Source organism: Eucyclogobius newberryi, unplaced genomic scaffold (genome assembly GCF_026437365.1).
Source record: "Eucyclogobius newberryi isolate DKJ021-1_F unplaced genomic scaffold, fEucNew1.0.hap1 SCAF_259, whole genome shotgun sequence".
Lineage (NCBI taxonomy): Eukaryota > Metazoa > Chordata > Actinopteri > Gobiiformes > Gobiidae > Eucyclogobius > Eucyclogobius newberryi.
Genome location: NW_027315900.1, coordinates 52998 through 78678, shown reverse-complemented (window position 1 = coordinate 78678; position 25681 = coordinate 52998). Strand labels below are relative to the sequence as shown.

At 48.0% G+C, this 25681-nt stretch overlaps 1 protein-coding gene across 2 annotated transcripts; it reads right to left on the bottom strand.

Moving 5' to 3' along the window:
- Nucleotides 1-644: 644 nt before the first annotated feature.
- ncbp3 (nuclear cap binding subunit 3) lies at nt 645-21866 on the bottom strand. Of its 2 annotated transcripts, none has more exons than XM_072459707.1 (13): nt 21647-21866; nt 20213-20278; nt 19995-20100; nt 19619-19744; nt 19405-19542; nt 18717-18805; nt 18543-18651; nt 18217-18316; nt 5335-5444; nt 3670-3940; nt 2623-2759; nt 2232-2354; nt 645-1895 (listed from the first exon to the last, which is right to left on the bottom strand). In XM_072459707.1, exons 1-13 carry the CDS (start codon nt 21827-21829, stop codon nt 1582-1584), a joined length of 1872 nt encoding a protein of 623 aa, XP_072315808.1. In that variant the 5' UTR covers nt 21830-21866; the 3' UTR covers nt 645-1581. The 2 variants fall into 2 exon arrangements, with proteins under 2 accessions (XP_072315808.1, XP_072315807.1); XM_072459706.1 differs by having other exon boundaries at nt 648-1895; nt 3670-3943.
- Nucleotides 21867-25681: the final 3815 nt, after the last annotated feature.

The window sequence follows — 25681 nt, the reverse complement described above, 5'->3', positions numbered from 1 at the left end:
TAACGAACATAACGAGCATAACTAACATAACGAACATAACGAGCATAACTAACATAACGAACATAACGAGCATAACTAACATAACGAACATAATGAGCATAACTAACATAACGAACATAACGAGCATAACTAACATAACGAACATAACGAACATAACGAGCATAACTAACATAACTAACATAACGAACATAACGAGCATAACTAACATAACGAACATAACGAGCATAACGAGCATAACTAACATAACTAACATAACTAACATAACTAACATAACGAACATAACGAGCATAACTAACATAACGAACATAACGAACATAACGAGCAGATGTGAGCGTCACATGTTCTTCAGAGGAACATCAGAGTGAAACTGGAACATGGCCGACACGTTTGACACAAAATGGCGCCTGCAGCAGCAGCGTCTCTGGAATGTCTCGTTTCTTCAGCGTCAGAACATCTACATTTATTAAAATAACTAGAATTCAGATGATTAAAGCGCTTTTATCGTTAATGTTGACGCTAATGAGGCTCAAGACCAGAGCTGCAACTAACGAGGCTTTTGTTAATCAATTCATTTAATGATTTTTCTTCATAAATAAATCAAAGATTAACTTTTTATTTGACAGATTTGACTCTGATGAAGTTTGTTATCAAAAACACAGATTATCATTGATTAATAATAATCATAATTTCGTTATGATACGTTATAGATACGTTTTCAGTTTTATTATGAATTCAAGCCATTTTAACTCATGTGAATAATTCTTTTGGGTCTTCATTTTCCAGGGACGGTTTTGATCTTCCCTCTATGTGACTCCTCCCCCTCAGTTGTGGGACTCGTCCTCAGACTCCTCCCCCTCAGTTGTGGGACTCGTCCTCAGACTCCTCCCCCTCAGTTGTCGGACTCGTCCTCTGACTCCTCCCCCTCAGTTGTCGGACTCGTCCTCAGACTCCTCCCCCTCAGTTGTGGGACTCGTTCTCTGACTCCTCCCCCTCAGTTGTCGGACTCGTCCTCAGACTCCTCCCCCTCAGTTGTGGGACTCGTCCTCAGACTCCTCCCCCTCAGTTGTCGGACTCGTCCTCAGACTCCTCCCCCTCAGTTGTGGGACTCGTTCTCTGACTCCTCCCCCTCAGTTGTCGGACTCGTCCTCAGACTCCTCCCCCTCAGTTGTCGGACTCGTCCTCAGACTCCTCCCCCTCAGTTGTCGGACTCGTCCTCAGACTCCTCCCCCTCAGTTGTGGGACTCGTTCTCTGACTCCTCCCCCTCAGTTGTCGGACTCGTCCTCAGACTCCTCCCCCTCAGTTGTGGGACTCGTCCTCAGACTCGTCCTCAGACTCCTCCCCCTCAGTTGTGGGACTCGTTCTCTGACTCCTCCCCCTCAGTTGTCGGACTCGTCCTCAGACTCCTCCCCCTCAGTTGTGGGACTCGTCCTCAGACTCCTCCCCCTCAGTTGTCGGACTCGTCCTCAGACTCCTCCCCCTCAGTTGTGGGACTCGTTCTCTGACTCCTCCCCCTCAGTTGTCGGACTCGTCCTCAGACTCCTCCCCCTCAGTTGTGGGACTCGTCCTCAGACTCCTCCCCCTCAGTTGTCGGACTCGTCCTCAGACTCGCGGCTGATCTCGATCTGTAAAGACGGCAGGTTGTCCAGGCGACTCTTCTTCACGTTGTTGTAACTGGACTGTTTCTTTTTGATCATGGCGCCCCAAACGCGCTGCAGCTGTGAGTCCTCTTCCTGTTCCTCCTCCTTCTCCTCCTCCTCCTCCGCCGCCGCCGTCGTCGCTTCCTGTCCGTGCGCTTTGACCTTCTCCGTCGGCGCCCTGGTGGACATGGCGGTGAAGGCGGCTCGATGCGCCGGAGCCGAGTCGTCGTCGGATGAACCCAAACGACTCCACAGATCTGAAAACACAGGCTTCAGTTTCACGCCCTCGATTCAGTCCACAGGCCGCACTTTAGAAGACCAATAATGTCTTCAAAAACGCCACCTGTTCCTTTGCTTCGGCGTCTCATGTTTTACAACTTTAAGTCATGTCAGGCGTTCCCTCATCAGGATTAGTGTTAGCGCTCCATCTACTGGCAGCACAGGGAACTACACTGTTGCCATGGCAGAAATCTAATGCGTTTTATTCTCATTAGTTTAGTGGAACACAAGCTTTATCAGATGATGCGTGTGGATCTGAACTGCACTTTCACACAGCAACGTTTGGTTTTTCCACAACAATCTTGAGCTCGTACCTGACTTCCTGTCCTTGGCCACGCCCAGTCTGCGGTGCACGTCTCTGATTGGCTCTCGCTCGGTGGGAGGGTCACGTTGGGGGGAGGGCGAGCTGCGTCTCTTTCCCAAACGGTGACGCACATCTGACACAAACACAGCGCTTTAGACCGAATAAAGCATGTAGCTCTGGCGTGTAGCTCTGGCGTGTATCTCTGGCGTGTAGCGCCGGCGTGTAGCTCTGGCGTGTAGCTCTGGCGTGTAGCTCTGGCGTGTAGCTCCGGCGTGTAGTTCTAACGTGTAGTTCTAACATGTAGCTCTCCCGTGTAGCTCTAGCGTGTAGCTCTAACGTGTAGCTCTCCAGTGTAGCTCTAATGTGTAGCTCTAACGTGTAGCTCCTCTCACTGTGTTCACCTGTCTTCCCCGTGGAGGCCTGCAGGGGGCGCTCGCTCCTCTGACCTTGCCTCTTCTCCTCCAGCAGCTGTCGCACGTCTGTGACTTTGGGCGGAGGCGAAGGTTTCCTCTGAGGAGCTCCTCCACCCAGACGGTTCCTGAACACAGCAGAGTCATAACACGCAAGGAACTCTGGGAAACGAGGGTCAAAACGCACAAGGAACTCTGGGAAACGAGACTCACAACGGGCAAGGAACTCTGGGAAACGAGGGTCAAAACGCACAAGGAACTCTGGGAAACGAGGGTCACAACGCACAAGGAACTCTGGGAAACGAGACTCACAACGGGCAAGGAACTCTGGGAAACGAGGGTCAAAACGCACAAGGAACTCTGGGAAACGAGGGTCACAACGGGCAAGGAACTCTGGGAAACGAGGGTCAAAACGCACAAGGAACTCTGGGAAACGAGGGTCAAAACGCACAAGGAACTCTGGGAAACGAGGGTCAAAACGCACAAGGAACTCTGGGAAACGAGGGTCAAAACGCACAAGGAACTCTGGGAAACGAGGGTCAAAACGCACAAGGAACTCTGGGAAACGAGGGTCACAACGGGCAAGGAACTCTGGGAAACGAGGGTCAAAACGCACAAGGAACTCTGGGAAACGAGGGTCACAACGCACAAGGAACTCTGGGAAACGAGGGTCACAACGGGCAAGGAACTCTGGGAAACGAGGGTCAAAACGCACAAGGAACTCTGGGAAACGAGGGTCACAACGGGCAAGGAACTCTGGGAAACGAGGGTCAAAACGCACAAGGAACTCTGGGAAACGAGGGTCACAACGGGCAAGGAACTCTGGGAAACGAGGGTCAAAACGCACAAGGAACTCTGGGAAACGAGGGTCACAACGCACAAGGAACTCTGGGAAACGAGGGTCACAACGGGCAAGGAACTCTGGGAAACGAGGGTCACAACGGGCAAGGAACTCTGGGAAACGAGGGTCACAACAGGCAAGGAACTCTGGGAAACGAGACTCACAACGCGCAAGGAAGTCCGGCCCCTGTTGCTCACCGGATGCTGCGCAGGCGAGTGTCCAGCTCGTCCGCGTACATGGTCATCTTCTTGCTCTTCTTTGGAGATGGAGTTGAGATCATCTTGAGCTCCAGGTCGTAGTCCATGTCGTCCGAGTCGTCGTCCGAGCTGTGGGAGAGCACTGGGCCTCGCTCGCCCCTCTCTCGCTCGCCCCTCTCTCTGTACTCCACCACGCGGTCGTCCTCGTCCATGTCTTCGTCCTCGTCCTCCTCTTCCTCCTTTATGGGCTCCTCTGGCAGATTCACCAGATCTGCTGTAAAACACAAACAAACACTGTGACCTCTGACCTCTGACACAGGCCGCTTTGCTCTCCCTCACACGTGGGAGCAGAGCCAGACGTGGAGGAAGGGACAAAAACAGAAGGGACACTCATATTCACAGAGAAATGAGTCGAACATGGAACTGAATTTGGACACGGCTAAACGACACGTGATTGGTGGACACGGCTAAACGACACGTGATTGTGGACACGGCTAAACGACACGTACGTCACTAACACACGACAGACATGAGATGGTCTGTGTGAGGCACAGTCACGTCCTCCGAGTGCTTCACACACCGAGGGAACTGAGCTTTATCACTGCTGTGGGTGCTCCCTCTCTGCTCTCTCTGTGGGTGCTCCCTCTCTGTGGGTGCTCCCTCTCTGCTCTCTGTGGGTGCTCCCTCTCTGTGGGTGCTCCCTCTCTGCGGGTGCTCCCTCTCTGCGGGTGCTCCCTCTCTGCTCTCTCTGTGGGTGCTCCCTCTCTGCGGGTGCTCCCTCTCTGCGGGTGCTCCCTCTCTGCGGGTGCTCCCTCTCTGCGGGTGCTCCCTCTCTGCTCTCTCTGTGGGTGCTCCCTCTCTGTGGGTGCTCCCTCTCTGCTCTCTGTGGGTGCTCCCTCTCTGCGGGTGCTCCCTCTCTGCGGGTGCTCCCTCTCTGCGGGTGCTCCCTCTCTGCTCTCTCTGCAGGTGCGGGTGCTCCCTCTCTGCTCTCTGCGGGTGCTCCCTCTCTGCGGGTGCTCCCTCTCTGCGGGTGCTCCCTCTCTGCTCTCTCTGCAGGTGCGGGTGCTCCCTCTCTGCTCTCTGCGGGTGCTCCCTCTCTGCGGGTGCTCCCTCTCTGCGGGTGCTCCCTCTCTGTGGGTGCTCCCTCTCTGTGGGTGCTCTGTGGGTGCTCCCTCTCTGTGGGTGCTCTGTGGGTGCTCCCTCTCTGTGGGTGCTCTGTGGGTGCTCCCTCTCTGCTCTCTCTGCTCTCTGCGGGTGCTCCCTCTCTGCTCTCTGCGGGTGCTCCCTCTCTGTGGGTGCTCTGTGGGTGCTCCCTCTCTGTGGGTGCTCTGTGGGTGCTCCCTCTCTGTGGGTGCTCTGTGGGTGCTCCCTCTCTGCTCTCTCTGCTCTCTGCGGGTGCTCCCTCTCTGCTCTCTGCGGGTGCTCCCTCTCTGTGGGTGCTCTGTGGGTGCTCCCTCTCTGTGGGTGCTCTGTGGGTGCTCCCTCTCTGTGGGTGCTCTGTGGGTGCTCCCTCTCTGTGGGTGCTCTGTGGGTGCTCCCTCTCTGTGGGTGCTCTGTGGGTGCTCCCTCTCTGCTCTCTCTGCTCTCAGCGGGTGCTCCCTCTCTGCTCTCTGCGGGTGCTCCCTCTCTGTGGGTGCTCTCTGTGGGTGCTCTGCGGGTGCTCACCAGAGTGCCTGTGTGGATAGGGAGGCGTGTGTCCCAGACTGTCTCCGATCAGAGGCTTCTTAGTCTTAAGGACGTCTCTGTGAATCCGACGACTGTGAAACCGACGCTTCCTTCAACACAAAGAGTCAAGAACTAAAGCAGGACTAAAGCAGGACTAAAGCAGGACTAAAGCAGGACTAAAGCAGGACTAAAGCAGGTCTAAAGCAGGACTAAAGCAGGTCTAAAGCAGGACTAAAGCAGGACTAAAGCAGGTCTAAAGCAGGACTAAAGCAGGACTAAAGCAGGACTAAAGCAGGTCTAAAGCAGGACTAAAGCAGGACTAAAGCAGGACTAAAGCAGGACTAAAGCAGGTCTAAAGCAGGTCTAAAGCAGGACTAAAACAGGACTAAAGCAGGTCTAAAGCAGGACTAAAGCAGGACTAAAGCAGGTCTAAAGCAGGACTAAAGCAGGTCTAAAGCAGGTCTAAAGCAGGACTAAAGCAGGACTAAAGCAGGTCTAAAGCAGGTCTAAAACAGGACTAAAGCAGGTCTAAAGCAGGTCTAAAGCAGGACTAAAGCAGGACTAAAGCAGGTCTAAAGCAGGACTAAAGCAGGACTAAAGCAGGACTAAAGCAGGACTAAAGCAGGACTAAACCATGTCTAAAGCAGAAACTAAACCAGGTCTAAAGCAGGTCTAAAGCAGGACTAAAGCAGGTCTAAAGCAGGTCTAAAGCAGGTCTAAAGCAGGACTAAAGCAGCAATAAAGCAGGTCTAAAGCAGGTCTAAAGCAGGTCTAAAGCAGGACTAAAGCAGGACTAAAGCAGGACTAAAGCAGGACTAAAGCAGGACTAAAGCAGGTCCAAAACAGGACTAAAGCAGGACTAAAGCAGGACTAAAACAGGACTAAAGCAGGACTAAAGCAGGACTAAAGCAGGTCTAAAGCAGGACTAAAGCAGGACTAAACCATGTCTAAAGCAGAAACTAAACCAGGTCTAAAGCAGGTCTAAAGCAGGTCTAAAGCAGGTCTAAAGCAGGTCTAAAGCAGGTCTAAAGCAGAAACTAAACCAGGTCTAAAGCAGGACTAAAGCAGGACTAAACCAGGTCTAAAGCAGGTCTAAAGCAGGTCTAAAGCAGGACTAAAGCAGGTCTAAAGCAGGTCTAAAGCAGGACTAAAGCAGGACTAAAGCAGGCCTAAAGCAGGACTAAAGCAGGACTAAAGCAGGACTAAAGCAGGACTAAAGCAGGTCTAAAGCAGGTCTAAAACAGGTCTAAAGCAGGTCTAAAGCAGGACTAAAGCAGGTCTAAAGCAGGTCTAAAACAGGCCTAAAGCAGGACTAAAGCAGGACAAAAGCAGGACTAAAGCAGGACTAAAGCAGGTCTAAAGCAGGTCTAAAGCAGGACTAAAGCAGGTCTAAAGCAGGTCTAAAGCAGGTCTAAAGCAGGACTAAAGCAGGACTAAAGCAGGTCTAAAGCAGGACTAAAGCAGGACTAAAGCAGGTCTAAAGCAGGACTAAAGCAGGTCTAAAGCAGGACTAAAGCAGGACTAAAGCAGGACTAAAGCAGGCCTAAAACAGGACTAAAGCAGGCCTAAAACAGGACTAAAACAGGACTAAAACGGGTCTAAAGCGGGTCTAAAGCAGGACTAAAGCAGGTCTAAAGCAGGACTAAAGCAGGACTAAAGCAGGACTAAAGCAGGTCTAAAGCAGGACTAAAACAGGCCTAAAGCAGGACTAAAGCAGGACTAAAGCAGGACTAAAGCAGGTCTAAAGCAGGCCTAAAGCAGGACTAAAGCAGGCCTAAAGCAGGACTAAAGCAGGTCTAAAGCAGTTCTAAAGCAGGTCTAAAGCAGGACTAAAGCAGGTCTAAAGCAGGACTAAACCAGGACTAAAGCAGGTCTAAAGCAGGACTAAAGCAGGACTAAAGCAGGACTAAAGCAGGTCTAAAGCAGGACTAAACCAGGACTAAAGCAGGTCTAAAGCAGGACTAAAGCAGGACTAAAGCAGGACTAAAGCAGGTCTAAAGCAGGCCTAAAGCAGGACTAAAGCAGGTCTAAAGCAGGACTAAAGCAGGTCTAAAGCAGGACTAAACCAGGTCTAAAGCAGGACTAAACCAGGTCTAAAGCAGGACTAAAGCAGGTCTAAAGCAGGACTAAAGCAGGTCTAAAGCAGGTCTAAAGCAGGTCTAAAGCAGGACTAAAGCAGGATAAAAAAAGGTCTAAAGCAGGTCTAAAGCAGGACTAAAGCAGGCCTAAAACAGGACTAAAGCAGGTCTAAAGCAGGACTAAAGCAGGACTAAAGCAGGACTAAAGCAGGACTAAAGCAGGACTAAAGCAGGACTATAGCAGGTCTAAAGCAGGACTAAAGCAGGACTAAAGCAGGTCTAAAGCAGGACTAAAGCAGGCCTAAAACAGGACTAAAACAGGACTAAAACAGGACTAAAACAGGACTAAAACAGGTCTAAAGCAGGTCTAAAGCAGGTCTAAAGCAGGACTAAAGCAGGTCTAAAGCAGGACTAAAGCAGGCCTAAAGCAGGACTAAAGCAGGATTAAAGCAGGTCTAAAGCAGGTCTAAAGCAGGTCTAAAGCAGGACTAAAGCAGGACTAAAGCAGGACTAAAGCAGGACTAAAACAGGTCTAAAGCAGGTCTAAAGCAGGACTAAAGCAGGTCTAAAGCAGGACTAAAGCAGGACTAAAGCAGGACTAAAGCAGGACTAAAGCAGGTCTAAAGCAGGACAAAAGCAGGACTAAAGCAGGACTAAAGCAGGTCTAAAGCAGGACTAAAACAGGCCTAAAGCAGGACTAAAGCAGGACTAAAGCAGGTCTAAAGCAGGCCTAAAGCAGGACTAAAGCAGGACTAAAGCAGGACTAAAGCAGGTCTAAAGCAGTTCTAAAACAGGTCTAAAGCAGGTCTAAAGCAGGACAAAAGCAGGACTAAAGCAGGTCTAAAGCAGGACTAAAGCAGGACTAAAGCAGGTCTAAAGCAGGTCTAAAACAGGCCTAAAACAGGACTAAAGCAGGTCTAAAGCAGGACAAAAGCAGGACTAAAGCAGGTCTAAAGCAGGACTAAAGCAGGTCTAAAGCAGGACAAAAGCAGGACTAAAGCAGGACTAAAGCAGGTCTAAAGCAGGACTAAAACAGGCCTAAAGCAGGACTAAAGCAGGACTAAAGCAGGACTAAAGCAGGTCTAAAGCAGGCCTAAAGCAGGACTAAAGCAGGACTAAAGCAGGTCTAAAGCAGGCCTAAAGCAGGACTAAAACAGGACTAAAGCAGGTCTAAAGCAGTTCTAAAGCAGGTCTAAAGCAGGTCTAAAGCAGGACTAAAGCAGGACTAAAGCAGGTCTAAAGCAGGACTAAAGCAGGACTAAAGCAGGACTAAAGCAGGTCTAAAGCAGGACTAAAGCAGGACTAAAGCAGGACTAAAGCAGGACTAAACCAGGACTAAAGCAGGACTAAAGCAGGTCTAAAGCAGGACTAAAGCAGGTCTAAAGCAGGACTAAAGCAGGACTAAAGCAGGACTAAAGCAGGACTAAAGCAGGTCTAAAGCAGGTCTAAAGCAGGTCTAAAGCAGGACTAAAGCAGGACTAAAGCAGATCTAAAGCAGGTCTAAAGCAGGACAAAAGCAGGACTAAAGCAGGACTAAAGCAGGTCTAAAGCAGGACTAAAGCAGGACTAAAGCAGGACTAAAGCAGGATTAAAGCAGGCCTAAAACAGGACTAAAACAGGACTAAAACAGGTCTAAAGCAGGACTAAAGCAGGACTAAAGCAGGTCTAAAGCAGGACAAAAGCAGGACTAAAGCAGGACTAAAGCAGGACTAAAGCAGGTCTAAAGCAGGACTAAAACAGGCCTAAAGCAGGACTAAAGCAGGACTAAAGCAGGACTAAAGCTGGACTAAAGCAGGTCTAAAGCAGGACTAAAGCAGGTCTAAAGCAGGACTAAAGCAGGACTAAAGCAGGACTAAAGCAGATCTAAAGCAGGTCTAAAGCAGGACAAAAGCAGGACTAAAGCAGGACTAAAGCAGGTCTAAAGCAGGACTAAAGCAGGACTAAAGCAGGACTAAAGCAGGACTAAAGCAGGACTAAAGAAGGCCTAAAACAGGACTAAAACGGGTCTAAAGCAGGTCTAAAGCAGGACTAAAACAGGCCTAAAGCAGGACTAAAGCAGGTCTAAAGCAGGACTAAAGCAGGACTAAAGCAGGACTAAAGCAGCACTAAAGCAGGACTAAAGAAGGCCTAAAACAGGACTAAAACAGGACTAAAGCAGGACTAAAGCAGGACTAAAGCAGGACTAAAGCAGTTCTAAAGCAGGACTAAAGCAGGACTAAAGCAGGTCTAAAGCAGGTCTAAAGCAGGTCTAAAGCAGGACTAAAGCAGGTCTAAAGCAGGTCTAAAGCAGGTCTAAAGCAGGACTAAAGCAGGATTAAAGCAGGTCTAAAGCAGGTCTAAAGCAGCACTAAAGCAGGACTAAAGCAGGACTAAAGCTGGACTAAAGCAGGTCTAAAGCAGGTCTAAAGCAGGACTAAAGCAGGTCTAAAGCAGGACTAAAGCAGGACTAAACAGGGACTAAAGCAGGACTAAACGGGGACTAAAGCAGGACTAAACGGGGACTAAAGCAGGACTAAACGGGGACTAAAGCAGGACTAAACCGGCACTAAAGCAGGACTAAACCGGCACTAAAGCAGCACTAAAGCAGGACTAAAGCAGGACTAAAGCAGGTCTAAAGCAGGTCTAAAGCAGGACTAAAGCAGGTCTAAAGCAGGACTAAAACAGGCCTAAAGCAGGACTAAAGCAGGACTAAAGCAGGACTAAAGCAGGTCTAAAGCAGGTCTAAAACAGGCCTAAAACAGGCCTAAAACAGGCCTAAAGGAGGACTAAAGCAGGACTAAAGCAGGACTAAAGCAGCACTAAAGCAGGACTAAAGCAGGACTAAAGCAGGTCTAAAGCAGGACTAAAGGAGGACTAAAGCTGGACTAAAGCAGGACTAAAGCAGGACTAAAGCAGGACTAAAGCAGGACTAAAGCAGGCCTTAAACAGGACTAAAACAGGTCTAAAGCAGGTCTAAAGCAGGACTAAAGCAGGTCTAAAGAAGGTCTAAAGCAGGACTAAAGCAGGACTAAAGCAGGTCTAAAGCAGGTCTAAAACAGGCCTAAAACAGGCCTAAAACAGGCCTAAAGGAGGACTAAAGCAGGTCTAAAGCAGGTCTAAAGCAGGACTAAAGCAGGTCTAAAGCAGGTCTAAAGCAGGACTAAAGCAGGACTAAAGCAGGTCTAAAGCAGGTCTAAAGCAGGACTAAAGCAGGACTAAAGCAGGACTAAAGCAGGACTAAAGCAGGTCTAAAGCAGGACTAAAGCAGGTCTAAAGCAGGTCTAAAGCAGGACTAAAGCAGGTCTAAAGCAGGTCTAAAGCAGGACTAAAGCAGGACTAAAGCAGGACTAAAGCAGGACTAAAGCAGGTCTAAAGCAGGTCTAAAGCAGGACTAAAGCAGGACTAAAGCAGGACTAAAGCAGGTCTAAAGCAGGACTAAAGCAGGACTAAAGCAGGTCTAAAGCAGGTCTAAAGCAGGACTAGAGCAGGACTAAAGCAGGCCTAAAACAGGACTAAAACAGGACTAAAGCAGGTCTAAAGCAGGACTAAAGCAGGTCTAAAGCAGGACTAAAGCAGGTCTAAAGCAGGACTAAAGCAGGACTAAAGCAGGACTAAAGCAGGACTAAAGAAGGCCTAAAACAGGACTAAAACAGGCCTAAAGCAGGACTAAAGCAGGCCTAAAGCAGGACTAAAGCAGGCCTAAAGCAGGACTAAAGCAGGTCTAAAGCAGGTCTAAAACAGGTCTAAAGCAGGTCTAAAGCAGGTCTAAAGCAGGCCTAAAGCAGGACTAAAGCAGGACAAAAGCAGGACTAAAGCAGGACTAAAGCAGGACTAAAGCAGGTCTAAAGCAGGTCTAAAGCAGGTCTAAAGCAGGACTAAAGCAGGTCTAAAGCAGGTCTAAAGCAGGTCTAAAGCAGGTCTAAAGCAGGTCTAAAGCAGGACTAAAGCAGGACTAAAGAAGGCCTAAAACAGGACTAAAACAGGACTAAAGCAGGACTAAAGCAGGACTAAAGCAGGACTAAAGCAGGTCTAAAGCAGGACTAAAGCAGGTCTAAAGCAGGTCTAAAGCAGGTCTAAAGCAGGACTAAAGCAGGTCTAAAGCAGGACTAAAGCAGGACTAAAGCAGGACTAAACCAGCACTAAAGCTGGACTAAAGCAGGTCTAAAGCAGGACTAAAGCTGGACTAAAGCAGGACTAAAGCAGGACTAAACCAGCACTAAAGCAGGACTAAAGCAGGACTAAAGCTGGACTAAAGCAGGACTAAAGCAGGACTAAAGCTGGACTAAAGCAGGACTAAAGCAGGACTAAAGCAGGACTAAAGCTGGACTAAAGCAGGTCTAAAGCAGGACTAAAGCTGGACTAAAGCAGGACTAAAGCAGGACTAAACCAGCACTAAAGCAGGACTAAAGCAGGACTAAAGCTGGACTAAAGCAGGTCTAAAGCAGGACTAAAGCAGGACTAAAGCAGGACTAAAGCAGGACTAAAGCAGGACTAATGCAGGACTAAAGCAGGTCTAAAGCAGGACTAAAGCAGGTCTAAAGCAGGTCTAAAGCAGGTCTAAAGCAGGACTAAAGCAGGACTGAAGCAGGTCTAAAGCAGGACTAAAGGAGGACTAAAGCTGGACTAAAGCAGGTCTAAAGCAGGACTAAAGCAGGACTAAAGCAGGACTAAAGCAGGACTAAAGCAGGACTAAAGCAGGACTAAAGCAGTTCTAAAACAGGTCTAAAGCAGGTCTAAAGCAGGTCTAAAGCAGGTCTAAAGCAGGACAAAAGCAGGACTAAAGCAGGACTAAAGCAGGTCTAAAGCAGGTCTAAAGCAGGACTAAAGCAGGACTAAAGCAGGACTAAAGCAGGTCTAAAGCAGGACTAAAGCAGGACTAAAGCAGGACTAAAGAAGGCCTAAAACAGGACTAAAACAGGTCTAAAGCAGGTCTAAAGCAGGACTAAAACAGGCCTAAAGCAGGTCTAAAGCAGGTCTAAAGCAGGTCTAAAGCAGGTCTAAAGCAGGTCTAAAGCAGGACTAAAGCAGGTCTAAAGCAGGCCTAAAGCAGGCCTAAAGCAGGCCTAAAGCAGGACTAAAGCAGGTCTAAAGCAGGACAAAAGCAGGACTAAAGCAGGACTAAAGCAGGTCTAAAGCAGGTCTAAAGCAGGTCTAAAGCAGGACTAAAGCAGGTCTAAAGCAGGTCTAAAGCAGGTCTAAAGCAGGTCTAAAGCAGGTCTAAAGCAGGACTAAAGCAGGTCTAAAGCAGGACTAAAGCAGGACTAAAGCAGGACTAAAGAAGGCCTAAAACAGGACTAAAACAGGACTAAAGCAGGACTAAAGCAGGACTAAAGCAGGACTAAAGCAGGTCTAAAGCAGGACTAAAGCAGGACTAAAGCAGGTCTAAAGCAGGTCTAAAGCAGGTCTAAAGCAGGTCTAAAGCAGGTCTAAAGCAGGATTAAAGCTGGACTAAAGCAGGACTAAAGCAGGTCTAAAGCAGGACTAAAGCAGGTCTAAAGCAGGACTAAAGCAGGTCTAAAGCAGGTCTAAAGCAGGACTAAAGCAGGTCTAAAGCAGGTCTAAAGCAGGACTAAAGCAGGACTAAAGCAGGACTAAAGCAGGTCTAAAGCAGGTCTAAAGCAGGACTAAAGCAGGACTAAAGCAGGACTAAAGCAGGTCTAAAGCAGGACTAAAGCAGGTCTAAAGCAGGACTAAACGGGGACTAAAGCAGGACTAAACCAGCACTAAAGCAGGACTAAACCAGCACTAAAGCAGGACTAAACCAGCACTAAAGCTGGACTAAAGCAGGACTAAAGCTGGACTAAAGCAGGTCTAAAGCAGGACTAAAGCTGGACTAAAGCAGGACTAAAGCAGGACTAAAGCAGGACTAAAGCAGGACTAATGCAGGACTAATGCAGGACTAAAGCTGGACTAAATCAGGTCTAAACCAGGACTAAAGCAGGACTAAAGCAGGACTAAAGCAGGACTAAAGCAGGACTAAAGCAGGTCTGAAGCAGGACTAAAGCAGGTTTAAAGCAGGACTAAAGCAGGTCTAAAGCAGGACTAAAGCTGGACTAAAGCAGGACTAAAGCAGCACTAAAGCAGGACTAAACCAGCACTAAAGCTGGACTAAAGCAGGACTAAAGCTGGACTAAAGCAGGTCTAAAGCAGGACTAAAGCTGGACTAAAGCAGGACTAAAGCAGGACTAAAGCAGGACTAAAGCAGGACTAATGCAGGACTAATGCAGGACTAAAGCTGGACTAAATCAGGTCTAAACCAGGACTAAAGCAGGACTAAAGCAGGACTAAAGCAGGACTAAAGCAGGACTAAAGCAGGTCTGAAGCAGGACTAAAGCAGGTTTAAAGCAGGACTAAAGCAGGTCTAAAGCAGGACTAAAGCTGGACTAAAGCAGGACTAAAGCAGCTCTAAAGCAGGACTAAAGCAGGACTAAAGCAGGACTAAAGCAGGCCTTAAACAGGACTAAAACAGGTCTAAAGCAGGTCTAAAGCAGGACTAAAGCAGGTCTAAAGAAGGTCTAAAGCAGGACTAAAGCAGGACTAAAGCAGGTCTAAAGCAGGACAAAAGCAGGTCTAAAGCAGGACTAAAGTAGGTCTAAAGCAGGACTAAAGGAGGACTAAAGCTGGACTAAAGCAGGACTAAAGCAGGACTAAAGCAGGACTAAAGCAGGACTAAAGCAGGACTAAAGCAGGCCTTAAACAGGACTAAAACAGGTCTAAAGCAGGTCTAAAACAGGCCTAAAACAGGCCTAAAGGAGGACTAAAGCAGGTCTAAAGCAGGACAAAAGCAGGACTAAAGCAGGACTAAAGCAGGTCTAAAGCAGGTCTAAAGCAGGTCTAAAGCAGGACTTAAGCAGGACTAAAGCAGGACTAAAGCAGGACTAAAGCAGGACTAAAGCAGGACTAAAGCAGGACTAAAGTAGGTCTAAAGCAGGTCTAAAGCAGGACTAAAGGAGGACTAAAGCTGGACTAAAGCAGGACTAAAGCAGGACTAAAGCAGGACTAAAGCAGGACTAAAGCAGGACTAAAGCAGGCCTTAAACAGGACTAAAACAGGTCTAAAGCAGGTCTAAAGCAGGACTAAAGCAGGTCTAAAGAAGGTCTAAAGCAGGACTAAAGCAGGACTAAAGCAGGTCTAAAGCAGGTCTAAAGCAGGTCTAAAACAGGACTAAAACAGGTCTAAAGCAGGTCTAAAGCAGGACTAAAGCAGGTCTAAAGAAGGTCTAAAGCAGGTCTAAAGCAGGTCTAAAGCAGGTCTAAAACAGGCCTAAAACAGGCCTAAAGGAGGACTAAAGCAGGTCTAAAGCAGGACAAAAGCAGGACTAAAGCAGGTCTAAAGCAGGTCTAAAGCAGGTCTAAAGCAGGACTAAAGCAGGTCTAAAGCAGGACTAAAGCAGGACTAAAGCAGGACTAAAGCAGGACTAAAGCAGGACTAAAGCAGGTCTAAAGCAGGTCTAAAGCAGGACTAAAGGAGGACTAAAGCAGGTCTAAAGCAGGACTAAAGGAGGACTAAAGCTGGACTAAAGCAGGACTAAAGCAGGACTAAAGCAGGACTAAAGCAGGTCTAAAGCAGGACTAAAGCAGGACTAAAGCAGGTCTAAAGCAGGTCTAAAGCAGGACTAAAGGAGGACTAAAGCTGGACTAAAGCAGGACTAAAGCAGGACTAAAGCAGGTCTAAAGCAGGTCTAAAGCAGGTCTAAAACAGGCCTAAAACAGGCCTAAAGGAGGACTAAAGCAGGTCTAAAGCAGGACAAAAGCAGGTCTAAAGCAGGTCTAAAGCAGGTCTAAAGCAGGTCTAAAGCAGGTCTAAAGCAGGACTAAAGCAGGTCTAAAGCAGGACTAAAGCAGGACTAAAGCAGGACTAAAGCAGGACTAAAGCAGGACTAAAGCAGGACTAAAGTAGGTCTAAAGCAGGTCTAAAGCAGGACTAAAGGAGGACTAAAGCTGGACTAAAGCAGGACTAAAGCAGGACTAAAGCAGGACTAAAGCAGGACTAAAGCAGGTCTAAAGCAGGACTAAAGCAGGACTAAAGCAGGTCTAAAGCAGGTCTAAAGCAGGTCTAAAACAGGCCTAAAACAGGCCTAAAGGAGGACTAAAGCAGGTCTAAAGCAGGACTAAAGCAGGACTAAAGCAGGACTAAAGCAGGTCTAAAGCAGGACTAAAGCAGGTCTAAAGCAGGACTAAAGCAGGACTAAACGGGGACTAAAGCAGGACTAAACCAGCACTAAAGCAGGACTAAACCAGCACTAAAGCAGGACTAAAGCAGGACTAAAGCTGGACTAAAGCAGGTCTAAAGCAGGACTAAAGCTGGACTAAAGCAGGACTAAAACAGGACTAAAGCAGGACTAAAGCAGGACTAAAGCAGGACTAAAGCAGGTCTAAAGCAGGTCTAAAGCAGGACTAAAGCAGGACTAAAGCAGGTCTAAAGCAGGTCTAAAGCAGGTCTAAAGCAGGTCTAAAGCAGGACTAAAGCAGGTCTAAAGCAGGTCTAAAGCAGGACTAATGCAGGACTAAACCAGGTCTAAAGCAGGTCTAAAGCAGGACTAAAGCATCACTAAAGCAGGAGTAAAGCAGGTCTAAAGCAGGTCTAAAGCAGGCCTAAAGCAGGACTAAAGCAGGACTAAAGCAGGTCTAAAGCAGGTCTAAAGCAGGTCTAAAGCAGGACTAAAGCAGGTCTAAAGCAGGTCTAAAGCAGGACTAAAGCAGGATTAAAGCAGGACTAAAGCAGGACTAAAGCAGGACTAAAGCAGGACTAAAGCAGGACTAAAGCAGGACTAAAGCAGGACTAAAGCAGGTCTAAAGCAGGTATAAAGCAGGACTAAAGCAGGTCTAAAGCAGGACTAAAGCAGGACTAAACGGGGACTAAAGCAGGACTAAACCAGCACTAAAGCAGGACTAAACCAGCACTAAAGCAGCACTAAAGCAGGCCTTAAACAGGACTAAAGCAGGTCTAAAGCAGGTCTAAAGCAGGACTAAAGCAGGACTAAAGCAGGACTAAAGCAGGACTAAAACAGGCCTAAAGCAGGACTAAAGCAGGACTAAAGCAGGCCTTAAACAGGACTAAAGCAGGTCTAAAGCAGGTCTAAAGCAGGACTAAAGCAGGACTAAAGCAGGACTAAAGCAGGACTAAAGCAGGACTAAAGCAGGTCTAAAGCAGGACTAAAGCAGGCCTTAAACAGGACTAAAACAGGTCTAAAGCAGGTCTAAAGCAGGACTAAAGCAGGTCTAAAGCAGGTCTAAAGCAGGACTAAAGCAGGTCTAAAGCAGGTCTAAAGCAGGACTAAAGCAGGTCTAAAGCAGGACTAAAGCAGGACTAAAGCAGGACTAAAGCAGGTCTAAAGCAGGACTAAAGCAGGACTAAAGCAGGTCTAAAGCAGGTCTAAAGCAGGACTAAAGCAGGACTAAAGCAGGTCTAAAGCAGGTCTAAAGCAGGTCTAAAGCAGGACTAAAGCAGGTCTAAAGCAGGACTAAAGCAGGTCTAAAGCAGGTCTAAAGCAGGACTAATGCAGGACTAAAGCAGGACTAAAGCAGGACTAAAGCAGCACTAAAGCAGCACTAAAGCAGGACTAAAGCAGGACTAAAACAGGACTAAAGCAGGTCTAAAGCAGGACTAAAGCAGCACTAAAGCAGGACTAAAGCAGGACTAAAGCAGGACTAAAGCAGGTCTAAAGCAGGACTAAAGCAGCACTAAAGCAGGACTAAAGCAGCACTAAAGCAGGACTAAAGCAGCACTAAAGCAGCACTAAAGCAGGACTAAAGCAGCACTAAAGCAGCACTAAAGCAGGACTAAAGCAGGACTAAAACAGGACTAAAGCAGGTCTAAAGCAGGACTAAAGCAGGACTAAAGCAGCACTAAAGCAGGACTAAAGCAGCACTAAAGCAGGACTAAAGCAGGACTAAAGCAGGACTAAAGCAGGACTAAAGCAGGTCTAAAGCAGGACTAAAGCAGGTCTAAAGCAGGACTAAAGCAGGTCTAAAGCAGGTCTAAAGCAGGACTAAAGCAGCACTAAAGCAGGACTAAAGCAGGTCTAAAGCAGCACTAAAGCAGGACTAAAGCAGCACTAAAGCAGGACTAAAGCAGGACTAAAGCAGGACTAAAGCAGGACTAAAGCAGGTCTAAAGCAGGACTAAAGCAGGTCTAAAGCAGGACTAAAGCAGGTCTAAAGCAGGTCTAAAGCAGGACTAAAGCAGGACTAAAGCAGGACTAAAGCAGCACTAATGCAGGACTAAAGCAGCACTAAAGCAGGACTAAAGCAGGACTAAAGCAGTTCTAAAGCAGGACTAAAGCAGGACTAAAGCAGGACTAAAGCAGGACTAAAGCAGGTCTAAAGCAGCACTAAAGCAGCACTAAAGCAGCACTAAAGCGGGACTAAAGCAGGACTAAAGCAGCACTAAAGCAGGACTAAAGCGGCACTAAAGCAGGACTAAAGCAGGTCTAAAGCAGGACTAAAGCAGGACTAAAGCAGTTCTAAAGCAGGTCTAAAGCAGGACTAAAGCAGGTCTAAAGCAGGACTAAAGCAGGACTAAAGCAGCACTAAAGCAGGACTAAAGCAGGACTAAAGCAGGTCTAAAGCAGGACTAAAACAGGACTAAAGCAGGACTAAAGCAGGTCTAAAGCAGGACTAAAGCAGGACTAAAGCAGCACTAAAGCAGCACTAAAGTAGCACTAAAGCAGGACTAAAGCAGGTCTAAAGCAGGACTAAAGCAGGACTAAAGCAGGTCTAAAGCAGGTCTAAAGCAGGACAAAAGCAGGTCTAAAGCAGGTCTAAAGCAGGTCTAAAGCAGGTCTAAAGCAGGACTAAAGCAGGTCTAAAGCAGGACTAAAGTACCATGAGTTGCTGAGGATGCCCTTCATGCCTCCGTAGTTGGGGTTTCCGTACTTCATGTAGTATCTGCTGCGCCGCGCGGCTCCGAGCTCCTTCTTATCGTCTGAAAACAAACATCAAGGATCAGCTTTGGTCTTTTTATGTTCCAAACAAAGACAGACAATCAATCAATCAATCAATCAAAAATGGCTGATCGACATGACAACCCTAGAGGGCGCTCTAACGGACAATTTTTAATGAATTAACAAAGTAAAACCAAGAGAAAACCTTAAAACAGTGACAATATCAAGTGAAACTGCACTAAATGAATGAAGTGTGAAGTGGCTGACCGTGTGTGGCGAATCGCAGCATGAGATTGTTTCCTTTGAAGGGTTTGAGGACGGGCCGCGCCTCGTTCCTCATCAGGGACTCGACCTCGGCTCCAGAGAGATCCAGACTCTGACACACAAAAGTACATTTAACCACAGACGAGGCCGGGCGCCCCCTGGTGGTCAGAGTCTCACCTGCTCCTCCGGCTCCGTCGTTTCCTTCTTCTTCTCCTCCTCCACTTCCCCGTCTTCATCCTCATCGTCCGACCTCTGACCTCTGGGTCCTGAGGTCAGCATCACAAACTCTGTCAGCCATTTTAGTCCAAAGTCATTTGTGATTTGGTGAACTTTGGTTTGAAGTCTTCAGGCACAGCTCTGCTGCCCTCTGATTGGCTCTGCGTACCTCTGCTGCCCTCTGATTGGCCCCGCGTACCTCTGCTGCCCTCTGATTGGCCCCGCGTACCTCTGCTGCCCTCAGATTGGCTCTGCGTACCTCTGCTGCCCTCTGATTGGCCCCGCGTACCTCTGCTGCCCTCTGATTGGCCCCGCGTACCTCTGCTGCCCTCAGATTGGCCCCGCGTACCTCTGCTGCCCTCTGATTGGCCCCGCGTACCTCTGCTGCCCTCTGATTGGCCCCGCGTACCTCTGCTGCCCTCTGATTGGCCCCGCGTACCTCTGCTGCCCTCTGATTGGCCCCGCGTACCTCTGCTGCCCTCTGATTGGCCCCGCGTACCTCTGCTGCCCTCTGATTGGCCCCGCGTACCTCTGCTGCCCTCTGATTGGCCCCGCGTACCTCTGCTGCCCTCTGATTGGCCCCGCGTACCTCTGCTGCCCTCTGATTGGCCCCGCGTACCTCTGCTGCCCTCTGATTGGCCCTGCGTACCTTTGCTGTCCTGTGATTGGTTGTCCGTCACATCCGCCTGCTCCGTTGGGGCGGGGTCAGTGTCGGAGGGGCGGGGCATGCGGCTGGTGTTGACGAGCGCTCGGACGCAGGTGTCTTCGTCGAGCCACACGACGTTACCTACAGCGACAGAATTATGACGTGTAAACGAGGCGGTTATTACAGGAAGTGTGATGTCATCATTGTGCTCACGTACAGGAAGTGTCGTCGATCCACTCGATGTGCGCCGGAGGATACTCTCTGAAGAACCCGAACACGCCCTGAGTACTCATGTCGTCCAGGCCAGACATGTGCAGCGCCTCCATCCGAACACTAGGGAGCGCTGCAAGACAAGAAGCAGGTCTGACACATGCAGCGCCTCCATACGAACACTAGGGAGCGCTCTGAGGCTAACCCTGAGGCTAACCCTGAGGCTAACTCTGAGGCTAACTCTGAGGCTAACTCTGAGGCTAACACTTGGTCATTACTGGCATTATTAATACATTATTCAGTCCTCTAAAGTTAAAATGTTCATGTTGCAGCTGTTCTGTTGTGAAGGTCGTTGCCGTGGCGACAGGCCTAAAGCTTCAAACCTTTCTTTATGAGGTCTTTGTCGAGGCAGACGTTCCTCTGGGGGGCGCTCTCCTCAGCCTGGAAATGGAAACGCTGCGCTCGCTTCTCCTTCTTCTCAATGGCCTCCTGAAACACCAACACCCATCACTTCAGGGCCTAAACCGGGCCTAAACCGGGCCTAAACCGGGCCTAAACCGGGCCTAAACCGGGCCTAAACCGGGCCTAAACCAGGACTGACCTTTGAGGTGACGTCGATGCCGGTGATGAAGGCTCCAGCCTTATTTTCATATCGACGACTCGTGTCCTGAACAAACAAAGAGTTCGTCTGAATCCAGAAAAAGATCGATTATATTTAGGCCAAGAAGAAATAAGGGTGTGTTTCCGGGTCACCCGACCTAACCCGTCCGGCAGCGGGTCAAGTGCAGAGACACACTTCTGTCCTGCAGCGGGTCAAGTGCAGAGACACACTTCTGTCCTGCAGCGGGTCAAGTGCAGAGACACACTTCTGTTCTGCAGCGGGTCAAGTGCAGAGACACACTTCTGACCCGTCCTGCAGCGCAGCGGGTCAAGTGCAGAGACACACTCCTGACCCGTCCTGCAGCGGGTCAAGTGCAGAGACACACTTCTGTCCTGCAGCGGGTCAAGTGCAGAGACACACTCCTGACCCGTCCTGCAGCGGGTCAAGTGCAGAGACACACTCCTGACCTGCAGCGGGTCAAGTGCAGAGACACACTCCTGACCCGTCCTGCAGCGGGTCAAGTGCAGAGACACACTCCTGACCTGCAGCGGGTCAAGTGCAGAGACACACTCCTGACCTGCAGCGGGTCAAGTGCAGAGACACACTTCTGTCCTGCAGCGGGTCAAGTGCAGAGACACACTCCTGACCTGCAGCGGGTCAAGTGCAGAGACACACTTCTGTCCTGCAGCGGGTCAAGTGCAGAGACACACTCCTGACCCGTCCTGCAGCGGGTCAAGTGCAGAGACACACTTCTGTCCTGCAGCGGGTCAAGTGCAGAGACACACTCCTGACCCGTCCTGCAGCGGGTCAAGTGCAGAGAGCGTGTTTGAAACTTATAAACACAAGATTATATTTCTGAAATGATTAAACTTTTGCCGTGTTTTCGCAGCGACGATAAACAAAGGCTTTATAATACGGGAGAGAGAGTGGGGAGGACATGAAGCAAACTCACGCCATTGCGGCTGCATCACATGACACAACAATAACACTATTAAACTACTAAATCAACTCTTTAAGAAACTGAGCAGCAATAAATAAACAAACTGAAACTGGACTTAGAGTTCATCATAAGTCATAGAAGTAACTAATTACAGCTCAAATCTTAACAATAAATAAAAGTTGCACACAAACGTGCACGTGATCAAATACATATAAAAGTAATGAATGTGACTAAACTGAACATCTGAGGTATAGAAGAGGAAGGTTTTAGAAGCAGCTGAGGCCAGCGGTCCTGAGCCCGGGCCCCTGAGGGCCCCTGAGGGCCCCTGGGGGCCCCTGACCCGGAGCCCGCTCAGTCCAAACACAACTACATTTAAACAGGTAAAACATGACACGAGGCTCTCAGCGGGCCGCGGCGTCACTTTGAGCCGGGGCAGAGAGCGTCCTGCGCGGGATGCTGCTCACGCGAGTCCCCGGTCTGGACGGCCTACTCACCGGCAGCAGCTCCTTCAGGGACCGCTTTACCGACACATCCTCCGGCCCCGGCTCCGGCTCCAGCTCGCCCTCCTCCACCTCCATGGGCTCCGCTTCACGTGGGTCCCGGTCCGAATCCGAGTCAGAGTGCTCGGAGCCGCTGCGGGACGGAAGAGACACGCGCAGGCTCCGCACGGCCGCCATGGTGTGTCTGAGGTGTAGTGCGAGTGACGGCCTGCAGGGGGCGACAATGAGCCACAACTGCCGCTGAAGCAGTCAAATAAACTAAGAAGAAAAAGGACTCTGTGACCACGGCGACGGCCATCTTGTGTTTGTAACAGGAACAAAATTATACGATAGAAAACTGATTTATGGAGGATTTCATTGTACAAAGGAAATAAATAAATACAGAATTAATTAATATGTCAATAATAATTGATTTTAATAATAATTTGTTTGAAAATTAATAGAAAATAAATGAATTGTATGTGTAATTAATTCAATGTTCAATAAATTGATTGAATGACCTGTGACATAATTAAATATGTAAACATTTTAAAAATACAAAAATACAATTGAACATTATCGTTGTAAATGGGAGAATGTGTTCCTTATAAACATGTAATGCAAATGTAACATTATTATTGTATTGAAGGCCAATAACCAAAGAGCCTGTGTGACCAGGGACCCACACATGACGTAGAAAATATATGTATATGTATGTATAGTAAATGTATAGTTTATGATATTTGAAAAATGACAGCTCAATAATGTGTTCGATGAGTACAAAGTTGTTGGGTGCCGTTGGGTGCCGCTTGCGGCTTTAATATGCATTTTTTTCCTTCTTTCTTTCTTCTCGGGACAAACCCCCTTATTTTTCACCCAGTGAACATTGACGAAAAGTCACGGAACTTTGCACACCTCTAAAATGTTTAGGTCAGTGGTCCCCAAACTTTTTGACTCGAGGGCCACATATAGGGTTCTAAAATTTGGCCGAGGGGCGGGGCCAGAAAAATATGGTGTGTTTGTGTGAACGAATGAAGTACTATAAATTACACACAAGATTTGACCTGTAACTTGTAACAAAGCAACAAATGCATTAAATAATGATTAATTATCTACTGTCTTCTACTGTCCACAAGAGTCTTCTGCTGTCCACAAGAGTCTTCTACTGTCCACAAGTGTCTTCTACTGTCCACAAGAGTCTTCTACTGTCCACAAGAGTCTTCTACTGTCCACAAGTGTCTTCTACTGTCCACAAGAGTCTTCTACTGTCCACAAGAGTCTTCTACTGTCCATAAGAGTCTTCTACTGTCCACAAGAGTCTTTTACTGTCCACAAGTGTCTTCTACTGTCCACAAGAGTCTTCTACTGTCCACAAGAGTCTTCTACTGTCCACAAGTGTCTTCTACTGTCCACAAGAGTCTTCTACTGTCCACAAGAGTCTTCTACTGTCCACAAGAGTCTTCTTCTGTCCACAAGAGTCTTCTACTGTCCACAAGAGTCTTCTACTGTCCACAAGAGTCTTTTACTGTCCACAAGTGTCTTCTACTGTCCACAAGAGTCTTCTACTGTCCACAAGAGTCTTTTACTGTCCACAAGTGTCTTCTACTGTCCACAAGAGTCTTCTACTGTCCACAAGAGTCTTCTACTGTCCACAAGTGTCTTCTACTGTTCACAAGAGTCTTCTACTGTCCACAAGAGTCTTTTACTGTCCACAAGTGTCTTCTACTGTCCACAAGAGTCTTCTACTGTCCACAAGTCTTCTACTGTCCACAAAAGTCTTCTACTGTCCACTAGTCTTCTACTGTCCACAAAAGTCTCCTACTGTCCACAAGTGTCTTCTACTGTCCACAAGAGTCTTCTACTGTCCACAAGAGTCTTCTACTGTCCACAAAAGTCTCCTACTGTCCACAAGTGTCTTCTACTGTCCACAAGAGTCTTTTACTGTCCACAAGTCTTCTACTGTCCACAAAAGTCTTCTACTGTCCACTAGAGTCTTCTACTGTCCACAAAAGTCTCCTACTGTCCACAAGTGTCTTCTACTGTCCACAAGAGTCTTCTACTGTCCACAAGTGTCTTCTACTGTTCACAAGAGTCTTCTACTGTCCACAAGAGTCTTTTACTGTCCACAAGTGTCTTCTACTGTCCACAAGAGTCTTCTACTGTCCACTAGTCTTCTACTGTCCACAAGTCTTCTACTGTCCACAAAAGTCTTCTACTGTCCACTAGTCTTCTACTGTCCACAAAAGTCTCCTACTGTCCACAAGTGTCTTCTACTGTCCACAAGAGTCTTCTACTGTCCACAAGAGTCTTCTACTGTCCACAAAAGTCTCCTACTGTCCACAAGTGTCTTCTACTGTCCACAAGAGTCTTTTACTGTCCACAAGTCTTCTACTGTCCACAAAAGTCTTCTACTGTCCACTAGAGTCTTCTACTGTCCACAAAAGTCTCCTACTGTCCACAAGTGTCTTCTACTGTCCACAAGAGTCTTCTACTGTCCACAAGAGTCTTCTACTGTCCACAAAAGTCTCCTACTGTCCACAAAAGTCTCCTACTGTCCACAAGTGTCTTCTACTGTCCACAAGAGTCTTTTACTGTCCACAAGTGTCTTTTACTGTCCACAAGTGTCTTCTACTGTCCACAAGAGTCTTCTACTGTCCACAAGAGTCTTCTACTGTCCACAAGAGTCTTCTACTGTCCACTAGAGTCTTCTACTGTCCACAAGAGTCTTCTACTGTCCACTAGAGTCTTCTACTGTCCACAAGAGTCTTCTTCTGTCCACAAGAGTCTTCTACTGTCCACAAGAGTCTTCTACTGTCCACAAGTCTTCTACTGTCCACAAGAGTCTTCTACTGTACACAAGTGTCTTCTACTGTCCACAAGAGTCTTCTACTGTCCACAAGTGTCTTCTACTGTTCACAAGAGTCTTCTACTGTCCACAAGAGTCTTCTACTGTACACTAGAGTCTTCTACTGTCCACAAGAGTCTTTTACTGTCCACAAGTGTCTTCTACTGTCCACAAGAGTCTTCTACTGTCCACAAGAGTCTTCTACTGTACACTAGAGTCTTCTACTGTCCACAAGAGTCTTCTACTGTCCACTAGAGTCTTCTACTGTCCACAAGAGTCTTCTTCTGTCCACAAGAGTCTTCTACTGTCCACAAGAGTCTTCTCCTGTCCATAAGAGTCTTCTACTGTCCACAAGAGTCTTCTACTGTACACAAGTGTCTTCTACTGTCTACAAGAGTCTTCTACTGTCCACAAGAGTCTTCTACTGTCCACAAGTGTCTTCTACTGTCCACAAGAGTCTTCTACTGTCCACAAGAGTCTTCTACTGTCCACAAGAGTCTTCTATTGTCCACAAGAGTCTTCTACTGTCCACAAGAGTCTTCTATTGTCCACAAGAGTCTTCTACTGTCCACAAGAGTCTTCTACTGTCCACAAGAGTCTTCTATTGTCCACAAGAGTCTTCTACTGTCCACAAGAGTCTTCTATTGTCCACAAGAGTCTTCTACTGTCCACAAGAGTCTTCTACTATTTTTTTTTCTGCGCGCCAGAGACTTCCTTGTGCGAGCAGCGCCCAGCTTAGAGGGAACAGTGGCATCTCTTGGGGAAATGTGGGCATTACAGGCGAAAGGTAAAATGATCGGCGATCGGAGTTTGAATCCTGACTCCGACATTTGCTGCATGTCCATCTTTCTCTCTCATCATTCCCCTTCATTTCTTTCTCATTCCATCTACTGTCTAATAAAGCCTACAGCAAAAACTTAAAAAGAACATTTAAAAAAAAATATAACTTGGACAAGCTTGGCGGGCCGGATTGAAAGGCCCAGCGGGCCGGATGTGGCCCGCTGGCCGTAGTTTAGGTCAATTCAGCAGGAAGCCTGAAGGCCCCGTTTGGCCCCTGCACCATAGTTTAGACACCCTTGGTTTAAATGGACATATAATGGCATAATTAATGCTTCATTAATATTCCCGGTCTGTGTTTGATCATTAGTGTCCTAAAGGTTTTTCATGTTTGGTAGAACTTGGGCATAACATCAAGTATAAATATA

Bases quoted from the DNA above. Each gene is read 5' to 3' on its own strand.
- ncbp3 (XM_072459706.1), bottom strand. From the start codon at position 21,829: ATGGCGGCCGTGCGGAGCCTGCGCGTGTCTCTTCCGTCCCGCAGCGGC. The intron at 20,279-21,646 runs GTGAGTAGGCCG...TTGTTTGTTCAG, and splicing joins CCCTGAAGGAGCTGCTGCCG to GACACGAGTCGTCGATATGA. The intron at 18,317-18,542 runs GTCAGCCACTTC...GTTTGTTTTCAG, and splicing joins GCTGCGATTCGCCACACACG to ACGATAAGAAGGAGCTCGGA.